The sequence below is a fragment of the Eleutherodactylus coqui genome, chromosome 4 (assembly GCF_035609145.1).
Source record: "Eleutherodactylus coqui strain aEleCoq1 chromosome 4, aEleCoq1.hap1, whole genome shotgun sequence".
NCBI classification, from domain to species: Eukaryota; Metazoa; Chordata; class Amphibia; order Anura; family Eleutherodactylidae; genus Eleutherodactylus; species Eleutherodactylus coqui.
The window spans coordinates 192,695,396-192,709,671 of record NC_089840.1 but is presented as its reverse complement, the minus strand read 5'-3'; the positions used below and the strand labels follow the sequence as shown (position 1 = coordinate 192,709,671).

At 43.9% G+C, this 14,276-nt stretch overlaps 1 protein-coding gene across 2 annotated transcripts in view; it reads right to left on the bottom strand.

Annotated features, from left to right (window-relative positions):
- Window positions 1–3,312: 3,312 nt before the first annotated feature.
- Window positions 3,313–14,276, bottom strand: part of AIFM2 (apoptosis inducing factor mitochondria associated 2) — a 49,652-nt gene continuing 38,688 nt past the window's right edge. For both annotated transcript variants that reach the window (XM_066600491.1, XM_066600490.1), the window contains exons 7-9: window positions 12,480–12,635; window positions 10,441–10,641; window positions 3,313–4,082 (exon numbers count right to left, since the gene is read on the bottom strand). In XM_066600491.1, coding sequence (XP_066456588.1) covers window positions 3,928–4,082; window positions 10,441–10,641; window positions 12,480–12,635 — 512 coding nt within the window. In that variant the 3' untranslated portion in view covers window positions 3,313–3,927. The remainder of the gene's footprint in view (window positions 4,083–10,440; window positions 10,642–12,479; window positions 12,636–14,276) is intronic.

The following is a 14,276-nucleotide window of genomic DNA, read 5'->3' as shown; positions in this document are numbered from 1 at the left end:
GTCTGCTTTCCGCTCAGCTACCCGGCTTTTGGTATTTTGAGATGGATCTGCGACAGAGGTGCCAATGTAGATGTGAAACCACCCTTACCTCTAGACAGAACTAGTACCCTCATATGTACAGCTTTACTCACGTTCTGGCTTTGGCAGGGTTACCAGGACAGAAGACGTTGTGAATACTCCAGGCACATTTTTTTGTATTGAGGTATACTGGCCATCATTAAGATCTCTGAAATAGTTTTCTTCTCTGTTTGTGAACATATCCTTCATTACAACATTTTATATTCAGTCCACTCTGCTGAGGAGATACACTGTACAGGGTTTTTGTCAAGTGCATCCAAAGTACACTACAAAAATATTTAATTCTGATTATTCTGAAGTAATTCACCTATTAAATGAAGGATCCGCCAACTGTGTGTCCAGCAAGTGAAGGGTTAGTTCAGAAACATGTCATTTCTATTCTTTAAACATCTAAAATGTCTATTTTGCAGACATGCTCTGCGACCTGTGGTCAACCTGCAGGGAGGGGGAGTATATAGTCACAACCGATCACCTATTGTATATAGTGGATCCTGTTATCTACATATACGTGTCCCATATTAGTGTAATCCTGCCTGTGATGTCAGTAAAATGACTGCTGTAAAGCTTTTCTTGTTTACAGGTAGCACAGTGCCTGATAATAGTCTCACTTCCTAATTAGTGTTAAAATGCAGGATTTTAGGATTTAAAAAAAAATCCAGACTGTCCAAAAAGTAAAAAAAAAATTCTACCCAATTACTATCATCTATCTAGAAGGCTCCACAACACCTATGTTCATATGTCCACTCTACATAAATACGGAACAAGAACGGTATTTATAGAGGAACACGAAGGAACCGCTGCTGGCTACAATAACATTGCAGCCCATTTCAAGCTTGCCTGAGACCCCCTCGATGCTCCTCAATACTTCTGGGAAAACATTTGGTTGGCAGTGGGGACAAAAATTAAAATTTTCACAAAAAGTTCTAAGCATATATTTTTAAAAGAAAACCACTACTGCAGACCAACAGCAAAACCTCCTCCCAACTGTAAAGTGTGGTGGGTGCAGCACCATGATTTGGGGCTACTTGGTTACCTCCGGGCCTGCACACTGTGTGATCATTGAGGGAACGGCGAATTCTAAGGTGTATCAAAACATTTTACAGTCCATGACCTCAAGAGACTATGGAAAATGACCAAAAGGACACCCAAATTCCTAAAGAATAACTGATAAAGATTTGTATTTTGGAAGGGCCAAGTCGGATACTATCGAGTGCTGTAACATGACCTGAAGAGTAAAAGAAATGAAAAAGGAGGGTGGAGCAAGACCCAGTGAGGGTAGTGGAATATTTATGGAGTACAAAGAGTTTTCAATGATTGAGTATTTTGAATGGTGGAGGTGCTGCCAACCAGATGGCGCTCCACCAGTGTGGGCGTAAGTGTACCGAAAAGGATGTGAAAAGATCTGGTATGGAGGCGCAACCCTCTAAGCTACTAGAAGATGTAGATCAAAGTCCAATGTGTGATGGTGAAAGCACTTCTTTTTTATTATTTTTTCAGAAATTAAAAACCAGCAATGGAATACGTGTTTCGGGGAAGAACCCCTTCGTCAGTTCGGCTGGATAGGACAACAGGATGCCTAGGGGTGACACGATTCCAAAGATGTATTGGATGTGTCGGAGGTCCTGTGTGCAGGAGGACAGGGGAGAAAAAAGTGCTTTACATCTTCTAGCATGACCTGAAGAGGGCAGTATGGGTAATTCATCAAGGAAATAATGAGCTGACACACTTTTGCAGGGAGGAATGATCCAAAATTGCTCCACGATGTAGTGCAAATCATATTTGCAGCTATAGGAAACATTTGTTTATGGTGATCACTGTTGAAACAGGCGATTTACAGGGTATTAAACTCAGGGGTTCACTTACTTTTGTCCCAGCTCTGTGGCTATTTTTTCAATTGCTCAGCAACAGACTGGAACGTTACAACGGTTTGTGTTTGTCTGTAAGTATAATGGCCCTTTTACACGGGATGATTGTCGTTCTGGCTCTTCACGCTCCCGCAGGGTTTGTAGCGATAATCATCCCGTGTAAAAGCATGCAGAAACCGAATGCCTTGATGAGAACTCGCCTCTCTGCCAGTCGCACTGTGAGGGATCCAGCAATACTCGCTCCTGTGTAACGGCAAGGTAGCGAGTATACACGGGAACTAGTGTCAGGCATCATTTGCCCGACACTCGTCCCATGTAAAAAGGCCTTTACATTGATTCCTATTCGAAATGGGGTCTGGTTGTTACCTATGCAGAAATCCAGTTAATTCCAATAGCTTTCACTTACTTTTTCTTGCAACTGTAAAGATTACTGGGTACTAGAAACCTGATACAAATTGTAGATAACTACTGCTGACAATTATTTGACTGCTGTCATGGACACATAACTACAGCTAAAATACAGGGGTGCCCCTAGCCTTCCTGCGGTCTGAGGCTAATAGCGAAAATGGGCAGAATCTCAGTACGGTCCTCCTATATGCAGACAGCGGAACTGCCGCTGCTGCATTTAGAAAGGAGCAACGCCTGAGGCAGAATGCTCACCTTGCCTCATAGACAGGGCACCCCGGCTTATATAGATTAGCAAAGGGAATTCTCCATGGGTTAAAACAATCCCATAAGGCTTCTATTACACAAGTGCTAGCGGCTGCTGCTCATGCTCGCATCTTCCTGATGATTGCTAGGCTGAGGCCGGCTGAACACAACCCGGTCGGATTCTGCATGCTGGAGCCCACATTGGAATCCAACCCAGTGCCCAGCCAGCATTCACACGTACCTGACATTCTTCTCTATTTTCTGTACTGCGGATAGTCAACACGGCTTGCAATTGGACATGCACAGTACAGTTTTTTTAAATCTCTGCTCTTCCTGCGTCACTGCTAGATGATGACAAGGAATCCACGACCTTTCTGCAACGTCACTACGGATGATCAGTGGGTAGAACGGCTTCCAATGACGTCAATGGAAGCCGTCCGTATGAAATACGCACTGAAATAGAGCATGCTGCAATTTTTCCTCTGCGCGTGTAAAAAATGCAATTGATTTACGCTTGTGTAGAGGAAAGAACGCTTTTCCATAACATGCTATGGGCGGTATTTGCTGCAAAATCCAGATGCGGACACCCACTCCGAATTCCATGATGCAAATCCGCCCATATGCAGCCGGCCTAAGTCAGGCTGAGAACACAATGACTAATATTGCAAATGGTTATGCTGACATCAGTGGAAAAAGAGCAGAAAATAAATCAGACAACTAAATCCAATTCTATTTATTAGAAAATGCAGCAATACAGGCGCCCACACACCTGGCATGTATTCTGGCACTGTGGTGAAGCAAACGTGGCAAAAAACTGCTTCCTCGAAACTGTGGCACTGCAGTGGTGTATGGGCCGCCATAATGTCCAATCCTGACATACATTACAGATAAAATACAACTTTGTGCAAAGCATGATGATAGAAAACTATTCTCATTCCATTAAGAAATGAGAAGATGAGGACTCTGCCCTCACCATTGTCAATCAAATCTGATGTCAGTCACTGGCAGTGAGTGCTTGGGACCGCCCACTTCGCATATTCATAATACCAGTAGCTGAATCTAAGAAAAGCCCATATGAGAGAACGTGGTGGAGTATGAATTACAGAAATACACTGCTGGAGTTAATAAGTTGGCAGCTGAAAAGTTCTGCAGGAGTCCTTGCTGACATGATGACCGCTCCTCTAGATTGTACTGCAGCCCATGGAAGTAGATGGACATGACAATGTGACCCCAGAACCAGCAAAGGTTGTGCATCCCTGCTTTACGGTACAGTAATAAACTGCGACAATTCTGAGGTAGAAACCTTAGAAAAAAATTACATGAATAATAGCATTTATTTGGGCATCTTCTGTCCCATTTCCTTCCAGGTTTTTGAAACAAAGACATCTCTGCTTTTTGCTAAAGTGACTAAAAAACGTCCCAAGTAGTAACCATTGAACTGGCCAACTCCATCATTTCGTCCCATAGAAAGTAGCATGGTGACCGACCCTAAAGGAGAAAAAGACAATTACTGGTATTTGCACTGTCATTTGTCTATATAGCTTTACCACGCATCAACCATACTAAAAAAAAGAAAAGAAAAGGTGTTTGGCTTTTTTTTTTAATCACAGTATATATACAAGGCCCAAATTCTCAAGCACCTAGAAGGAGTTGTCGTTTGGTTGCAGTTACATCTCAGATCTACAAATGGTGAGAGTTGTGGTGATTAGATGAACGGTCTTGTCACCAGAGGCCCTAAAAGTGGTTCCCCCCTTGGCCTATAAAAGGCTCTCGGAGGCTCCTTGCGTGTAGTGACCTCTTCTTCCGCTTGTGTAGAGCTTGTTGACCACTAGACAGTTTGAGAGGAGGTTCATTATTGGGATGTGAGAAGCTGGATGGTCGTATCGATGAATTGTCCTCTAACGAGCGTTCTGACCAGACTGTTAGGAGGTGTTGGGACCAGTGGATGTGTGAGAGCACATAAGGTGAATGGGCTCAGGACCCCCCAACAGCCCACCAGTAGAGAGGAGCATCTGATTGAACTGCTGGTGCTAGTCAGACAAACTGTGGCACCATTGTTACAGGTCCCTGTGTGAGCGGGAACAATTTCTGGGTACTTAGCTGAAGGACATTTGGTCTCATGGTGTTTCAAATGTGTACTTACTTTGACACCCAGCATTGTCTCAATTTGCAGGGATGTTGCCAACAATTAAACTGGACGCTACGGAGTGGAACCGAGAAGTCTTCAGTGATGAATTCAGGTTTAGTTTGGGCGCTGATGACGGCTGTGTTTGTGTCCAGAGACCTTGAGGTGAGCACCTCAATTCTGCCTTTGCTGTGGAGTGGCACACTCCTCCTGCTGGTGTGATGGTCTGGTGGGCCATGGCATACAACAGTCGGTCATCACCCCTAGTAGTGGTACAAGGGACAAATGTACAGTGGCCTGAAGTGAAGGGACTTTTAATAGAAGTTTCTGGAATGTGCTTGAATGATCTACGGGTATGTCTGTCTTAAGTCTTTATGATGTCCTCGTAGCATGTCTGCAGCACTACAAGGGTTAACTGTCTGGGTATGTCTGGAAAATGTAGCAAATTTGTATGTATCATTTGTTAGTCATGTGATTGTGCTTTATATATGTGCTTGCAAGGTGTATGTAAGTGAATTGGGTGTCATTCAGTAGGTATTGTTGTATCTTGTCTCCACCACAAGAATTGGTGGAAACAAACTGTATTCACAAACACTGCCAACTTGATTGGCTGGGCAGGAGAATGGGTGTATGCCCCCAATTGTTTATTGGCTGTCCCGTATCCCCCTTGCACTGCGCTGACTGCCATGTCAGCTCCTGTGTCCCTGCTAGTATCGACAGACGCTGGCCCTTTGCTCACTGGCTATGTAAGCCATCATCAGTGACAGGGGATGGTCAGCTGCGATGAACTGAGTGCAGATGCGCCGAGGTGCTGCCCTGCTGACTCAAGCCGCTGCTCTGGTGCCCGGCCCTCATGCCTTTTTCTGCTCCGCTGTCCGGACTTGCTCCTAGGAAAGCGCTTGTCCGTCGCCATGGAGTCAGACCTGGGTAGACTGATGACGGGCTGTTGGAACGCCACAGATGGAGCAGACTAAGAACGCTGCAAAGAGTCCGTCGCTGAGGTGAGGCCGCCAGGGTGACTGAGGGTGGTGGAGAGAACGGGTGGCGGGGTGGAAGCCAGATCGTTAGCACCACTCACCAAAGCCGGCAAGGGGACATCATCTTACCTACACCGATGGAGATGGAATGCCGGGGTGTGGAAAGGCTGCGCAGTAGGGACACTGACATCAGCTGACAGCAAAGATTAGGTTAGACCCGCGTAGATGGGAGGGCGGAGTCAACAATGACAGCGACCAAGCAGGATTAACCCTTGCCTCCACCCCTAAGTTTCGGTGTTCATGTGCAAGTGGTCCATGAGTTACATTACACCAGCTAGTGTTGAGAGAATTGATTACGGAGAGTAGCCAGACACAGTAAACTGGGGCTGTGGACTTTGTGTGAATGCCCCATGTACCTCCACTGCTGCTGTACTAAAAACAGTCTTTACCCTGTTCATTGGAGTTACCAAAATTCAGTAAAGCAGACATCGACCATTCCTGGTGTGTCCAGAAAAGTACTACTTTGTTATTCTATGGAGGAGGCGCATCAAAGGAAAGGAACGGCATCACCCGTGACAACTAACGACTTTCAGGTAACTTAGTCCGATTACCATCTTGCTTTGTTTTTCCCGTGACCTCTCCCTGTGGCGACGTGGATGGGTCCTGTGCTACCCGTAACTGGAGGGGGGATGGTAGAGCCACTGTGACAAGTGATCATCTCTATGCCCGCTATCTCCTCAGCTGTGGGCCTGCGCGGTGGACACTGCAAATGACAGTTCAACGATATGTTCAGCACATCCTGCAGCCACTTGTGTTCCTCTCATGTCAGCTTCCAGGAGGCAGCACGATAATACTCAGCCGCACACACAAAGGGGGTCACAGGAATGTCTCCTCAACATTGTCACACTTCCATGGGTGTCCAGTCCCCAGATTTATCACCAATAGTACATGTATGGGACCATCTGGGATGCCAACTCCGACAGTATGTATGCCCGATCTAGAGCAATGGTTCCCAAACTATGCTCTGCGGAGCCCTTGGGGCACCACGAACGAAAGTCAAGGGCTCTGATCAAGGGGATCTATTGTGGTGAACCTGTGGCGCGCTCATGCTAATGGCTGCTCACCACTGTAGGGATTTCCAGCCCAGGTGCCGCAGCCCTCCTGCCGGTAATCATGCAGTGAAGCCGATCCTGGTGCACTCTGACATCAGTATGCACCCGGGATCCTCCTTCTGAGTCCTCTCCTCCTTGGTTCCACAGGAGAGGACTCAGGGAGGAAACGTTTGGAGCGCATACACTGTCATCCGTGTGAATCCGGGCTCACCACTGAGCAGAGGAAGAGTGGCACTGACTACAAGGAGGAGGTAAGTATATGGGTTGGGGGGGCTATTGTGGGGTTAATATTACTGAGATGGTTAATATGACTGAGAGGTTAATATTATTGTGGGGTTAATCTTACTGTGGCTTTTGTGGGGTTAAGATTACTGAGGGGGTTACTATTATTACTGTGGGGTTAATATTACTGAGAGCACCAATATCATTACTGGGGCTACTGTGGGGTTAAGATTGCTACAGAGGGGGTTATTACTGCTGGAGCCGCAATAAGGGGTCACCTGTTACTGCTGGGGCCGCCATAGGGGGTCACCTCTTACTGCTGGGTCCAATATAGGTGATGCTATTACTAGTGGGGCTACAATAGGCGACGGTATTGCTACCGTGGCCACCAATATAGGGGGTTACTATTACTACACGGAGCAGATTCGCTGCAGAATTTACTGTTTCTGTAGCAGCAAAGTGGAGATTTTGAAAATCCAAAATCCACACGCTGTGGAAAAAATATGCACAAAATCCGTGTGGACACTGACATGTGGTGCAGGATTTAATTCCGCAGCATGTTAATTTTAAATATAATGTATATGTATAGCCCATTCAGCGCTCCTGCATTCTTCTGTGTATTTTTTTAAATGGCCCTGCCTTTTTTATAATGATACAGGTAAAAATTATATGTTGTGATAAGCCTCGCCCCTAACCCCTCCCCTGACTCCATGGCTGAAAAAGTTTAGGAACCACTGATCTAGAGGCTCAGTTACAGCCAATGTGGAGCATTATGCTGCAGGATACCCTACGGAACCTCACATCTTGTATACAAGCTAGAGGTGGTACAACAAGGTACTAGAGTCTCCATGCCCCCCATATCACATCCTGTATCCAAGCTAGAGGTGGTCCAGCAGGGTACTTGAGAATCCAAGCCCCCAATATCATGGTAAAATCAATCAGGGGGAAAAAAAAACTAACAAATAATGTAAATAAAAGATCAAAATTGCTAAGGAGGAGGCAGAAAGACCAATCGCCAAAGAGAGCAAAAATAACCCTAAACTATTCTTGAACTATACAAACAGGAAAAGGATTTGCACTGAAAGCACTGGCCCTTTAACAAATAATGCAGGAGAAACCATAGAAAACGATGGAGAAGAAGGCAAATCTATTAAATAGTTTTCTCAAGTGTATTAATGAATGGAAAAGAAATGTCACATGAGATGCAGGGGAATAAAATGAAACCCCCTGCGAAATATTGCTTGCCTAACACAGGAGGAACTGCAGAGCTGGTTAAAAAGGATTAAAAAAAAAAATCAATCAATCAATCGCCGAGTCCAGATGGAATACACCCAAGGGTTCTAAGGGAACTGAGTGACGTGATAGCTAGACTGCTATTTCTTTTATTTATGGACACTATTGAGACCTGGATTGTACCACTGGATTGGCGCATTGACAATGTGATTCCAATATACAAGAAGAGGTTGAAAAGAGAGCCTGGTTACTACAGGCTGGTAACTGGTAAGACTCACCTCAATAATTGGAAAAATAATTGAGTTTTCTGAGAGACGCCATCTGAGAATACCTCAAAGAAAACAGAATAACTCCTCATCAGCACGGGTTCATGAAGGGTTGATTATGTCAGACCAATTTGATTAGCTTCTACAATGAAGTAAGCTCTAGGCTGGACCTTGGAGAATCTATTGATCTCGTATATCTGGATTTCTCTAAAGCATTTGACACCGTGCCGCATAATAGGCTGATATATAAAATGAGAGCTCGGTCTGTGGGAAAATGTGTATCTGGGTAAAGAATTGGCTCACAGATAGAAAGCAGAGGGTGGTAATAAATGGTTTGTACTCCGATTGGGCTACCGTTGCTAGTGGGCTGCCACAGAGTTCAGTATTAGGCCCCATTCAGTTATTTATAATTATCAACGACCTGATAGAAGGACTGCACAGCAAAATATCAATATTTGCAGAGGATACAAAATTATACAAGATAATAAATACAAAGGAGCACAATGTGCGGCTACAAATGGACCTAGATAAGCTGGGGGCTTGGGTAGAAAAATGGCAAATAAAGTTCAATATAAGGTTTTGCACATGGGCAGGAGAAATGGATGTCAGCAATATACACTAAATGGAGTACTGCTAAGGAAAAGTGATATGAAAAAAAAACTGGGGGTACTAGTGGACTGTAGATTTAACTGGAGCAATCAATGTCAGTCAGCTGCTGCAAAAGCAAATAAAGTCTTGGGGTGCATTAAAAGAGGTATAAGGGCGAAGGATGAGAACATTATCCTCCCACTATATAAGGCACTTGTCAGGCCTCACATGGAATACTGGTGTACAGTTCTGGACACCGGTGCTCAGTAATGACATTGTAGTGCTTAAAGGGGTTCAAAGAAGGGCGACTAAAATAATAAAACAGAATGGGGGAACTGGAATACCCAGAGAGGATTATTTTACCTGGATAAAAAGACAGCTAAGGGGCGATCAAATAACTATGTATAAATACATTAGGACACAATACAAGGATCTCTCCCATGATCTGTTTATACCCAGGACTGCAACGGTAACAAGAAGGCATCAGTCATCACCAACACAGGGGTTCTTTACTGTAAGAGCTGTGAGATCATGGAACTCTCTGCCTCAGGACGTGGTGATGGCAAAATTGGTAGAGGAGTTTAAGAGGGGATTAGACATCTCTTTAGAGTGCTAGAATATTAGAAGATGGACATTAAATAACCAGCGGGGTTGTTGATCTGAAATGTTGGTCCAGGGATTACTCTGACAGCTATTAGGGAGTCAGGAAGGAATTTTTTTCCTCCACATGAGCTAAAGTGGCTTGTTGCTTTTTTTTTGCCTTCCTCTGGACCAACAAGGGGGGAGTTGAAACAGGCTGAACTAGATAGACATTGTATTCATTCAGCCTAACATACTATGTTACATTTTATATCCAAGCTAGAGGCGGTACAACAGGGTACTAGGGCCTCCATGCCGGCCCGTATCACATCATGTATCCAAACTGGAGGCGGTACAACAGAGTACTAGAGCCTCCATGCCCGCCTGTATCACATCTTGTATCTAGGCTAGAGGTGGTACGATAAGGTACTAGAGCGTCCATGTCTGCCCCTATCACATCTTGCATCTAAACTAGAGGCAGTACAACAGGGTACTAGAGCCTCCCTACAAGGGGTCAGTTTTAAACAATAAATTCTCCTTTTGCTCTGATGTTGTAATCCATTACTTATACCAACGTTACAATCACAGAGCTTCATTCCATATCGACAACTTCTAGGTGCTTGCTTTTTTTTTTTTTTGACAATTCGTGCATTATACTGAATTGTCTGTGTTTACTTACTAATCGTCAGCCACAGAGATACATACAGTGCATATAAAGATATAACACAGTATGCATCACCCTACCTGTTCTATAGGTGACGAGCGGTTTCTCCGTAAGACTGTGGATAATGTTGGTTACTGCGATCTTTGCATGCAGGCTTGCATGATAAGCCATTTTAGGTTCGTTTATATCAGCACAATCCCCAATTGCATAAATATTGTTATATCCTTTCACCTGGAGATAATCGTTTACTTTCAGAGCCCCGTTGCTCGCCACGTCATCACCTTAATGGGAGAAAGGGAAATGAAGAAATCATAATTGTATAAATGGTAATTATGTGTCACTTAAAAAGTATTTTCCGGGACTAAAATACCGAAGACCTATCCAATATTATTGTGGGGTCTGACTCACAATACAGACAGCTGCAGACTGCGCCATTTGTTCCGTTTAAAAACGTAAACCAAATGGAACAGAAGCAAATGAGCCCTTAATGAGATTACATCCAAGAAAAAAGTATTACAGCGGCACTCACATGTAAACCGCAATTTGTGGGAGGTAGAGAGGAATGCGGTGCAGAGCTCAATAAATGGACGGGACTTCTAGGCCCCAAGCGATATATTCCACAAGTAGCAGAAAATGAGCAGCATAGACATGCAGGGATTCAAAGTAATTGCATCCGCCTTGATGCTCCTTTATTTACTCCAGAGAAAAAACATACAACGTTTCAACCCCTTCTGGGGTCTTTGTCAAGCTTACTTTGAATTCCTGCATGGCTATGCTGCTCATTTTCTGCTACTTAATCAGATTACAATCTCAACATACATTTAACAATGTACATTATGGATCTGTGCTACACTAGTCACAACCATATATCATCTAATGACTTAGAGCTTGTTCACACAGGGGCGTAATAGCACCGCGTAATTCGCAGTGAGTAGAACCCACTGATATCAATGGGTTCACTATTATTATATATATATATTTTTTTTTTTACACGATGCTCAATTGCGTGAAAAAATACGCAGCGTATCCCATTTTGAGGTGTATTATGCATCGCAACAGGCCATTGAAGTTAATACGCAATTATGCAGCAAATCAATGGGACCTTCGGCGTACTTTTTATGTGCGAAAATACGCAGTGTATTTGTGTACACAAAATCCCGCAGCAGCAGGTGAAATACACAGGCAAATGCCATTTTTTTGGTTGCGTAAATACTCAGGGTATTTACACGATTTTAACCCGCATGCACCCATGTGAACGTGCCCTTAGTAAGATATCATAGTTACACCGAATTAAGGGTATTTATTGTGTGATGAAGTTTAAAACATTTTCAATTCTTGAATCAATTTCTCTTGGTTTTCCAGATCTTTGTCTGTCATTCAATAGGAACCTTATGCAAATGGAAGATGGAACAATGCCTCTACATCGCCATATATTGGAAGACAGAATTCCTGCAAGTCAATGTCAGATATTTTAACAAGCCTTGTAACAATGACTGGGAATATAAGCAAAAGCCAGAGTCTTCTCCAGAAGGAGAAGCCAACCATGCACAAACAGCTATTTCGGGGGGATTGCCCCTCATCAGTGTGCAGTAGGTCTGTTGGCATGGCTAGTAAGAGACCTATAGATAGGGTATGGTTTCTCCTTTGGTGTGACTTTTAAGGCCATCCATGCTCCTCTGGGGCAAATACCCCAAAAAGAGCTGTCTGTGTATGGTTTATCTTTTCCTTCTGGAGAAGATTCTGGCTTTAGCTTACATTCCCAAAATTGTTACAAGGCTTGTTAAAGAGTGACGTTGACTTGCAGGAATGCTGCCTTACAATAGGTGGTGCTGTAGAGGTATTGTTCCATCTTTCTATTTGCATATTTCCCAGAGGAGCATGCATGGCCTTATAAAAGTCTCCTCACTATGTGCTATCCCTAAGGAGAAACCATAGCCTTCCTGATTGATAGGAACCTTTAATTCCGTGATCATGTGACACACAGGTGAATGGCTCATTAGAATACATAGCTGCACCTTTTTTCTTAATTCTCATCCTTAATGGTTTACCTGACAAATTCAACTCGCCTACACCTGTAGCTTTAGTCCAAAACTACATTCTTTATTTCTTGTTCACTTACCAAAGACATCAATGTAACAAGATGAATTAATCTTAAGTCCGGTGCAGCAGAGGATCAGGTCGGCAGCGATCACCTCCGCGTCCTTGTCCAAACGCAATTCCATATTCTCCTCAACTTTGTTCAAGGTCAATTCATTCAAGTTCGAAACCCGTTGCCCTGTTGAATAATGGCAGCCACAGTTATGCATGAATTTGTATTTTGTTTTGTTAATTTTAAGTCCACAACTACCAAGCGCTAGAAATGGAAAAATATTCGATCAACATAGCAATATGCGGCAAGTATTTGCTTGCTTTGTGGGGAGCCGATGATGCAGCGGAAGGGGATTCTTCTTGGGCTACTGGCTTAAATGCCATGATGAGCATGGACCGCAGCATCTAAGTGGCTAAACGGCCACAATAAGAGCTTGTTCCAATTGTGCCTGTTGCGGTGGGCATCAGCTGTTTAAACACAGGAGACACCTGCTGGGTATGGAGCATGGTCCGCTCCTGAGCCGGCTTCATACATCTCCAGGTTCTGGAGTGCGTGCATGTACATCCCCTTGTGTGAAGGGGACAACTACAAATCTTGGGGCTACAATGTAATAAATGTATCTGAAATTTTGGTTGCAATGTAGCAAAATTTTATTCAAAAGCTATAAGCAGCCGACAGTTGTCCCATGTAGAAGTACTCATCCAACCACTTAGAGGCCGCTATAATACAGTGAAACTCTGTTCCCGTAGTAGGTGAGGTTAATAAAGTAAAAACCTCAACCTATCACACTTCTATTACGTTGTTTACTGATACTATATGAAAGTGACCAAAATTAATAATTGTTAAACTTGACTGATTAGCGGTAGTTAACAGATCTGAGCCTTTACAAAATCGCTACATATTACCGAGCTGTACAGAAGATGCCAGAATGCCGCCCCTCCACCCTGACATCGCTAACTGCTTTTCAACAATTGGCTCAAGTTTCACAGCAGACTCGCTGCGCTTCCTCCCGATGCACAAAATATGGACTAAATATAGTGTTTTTTATGTCTATCCTTCAGTATTTTACCTAATTCTTATCTTTTAATATCCATGGACAGTCACTTTTAGGGAAAAAAATACAATTAGATTAAAACTCCACATAAGATGAGAATAAGGCCGGTTTCAAATCTGCGTTGAAACTTCCAGCTGAAGGTTTCGCTGGAGATCCGACTCAAAATACAAGAAAAGGTGCTGCATGCAGGGCTTTTTTCTTCTGTCCAAAAGCCGGGCACCTGTGCGGAAACAGAACGGACCAGATTATAATCAATGGGGTCCGTTCAGAGCGGTTCGGTTCCATCCTGAGATGGAGCGATTCGGCCTTGGGAATTCCCCTTTCCTGCTTCCTGGACGCAGCAGGAAAGCAGAAGCCCAGATGCAGGTGTGAAACCACCCTAAGGAAATGAAAAAAAGAACAGCTTAGACGGGCACTTTTTGCTCTGTAGTGGTCCAGATTTACTGGGGCCTCTCTATAATGTTCTATGTCTGTCTCGTGCCAATGTCTTGTCAGTCTCTTGTTTGTGGTATGCATTTCATTTATGCGGATTGCATGGTTGCAGGCTGAGAGGGTTAATGTCCTCTCGTTTGGAAAATGTAACGTTTTGTGTCATTTGTAGTCATGTGATCATGATATAATTTTTTTTTTCTTTACAAGAATGCATGGATAGGAGTTGAAGTTGGGAGCATCTGACACCCACACTGGACAAGTTGGTCAGTGTGTGGAGTAATGGAGGGAGCCAAGCGATGACCTTGTGCTCAGGCTGGGGCTAACCAACCTAGGAATCCTCA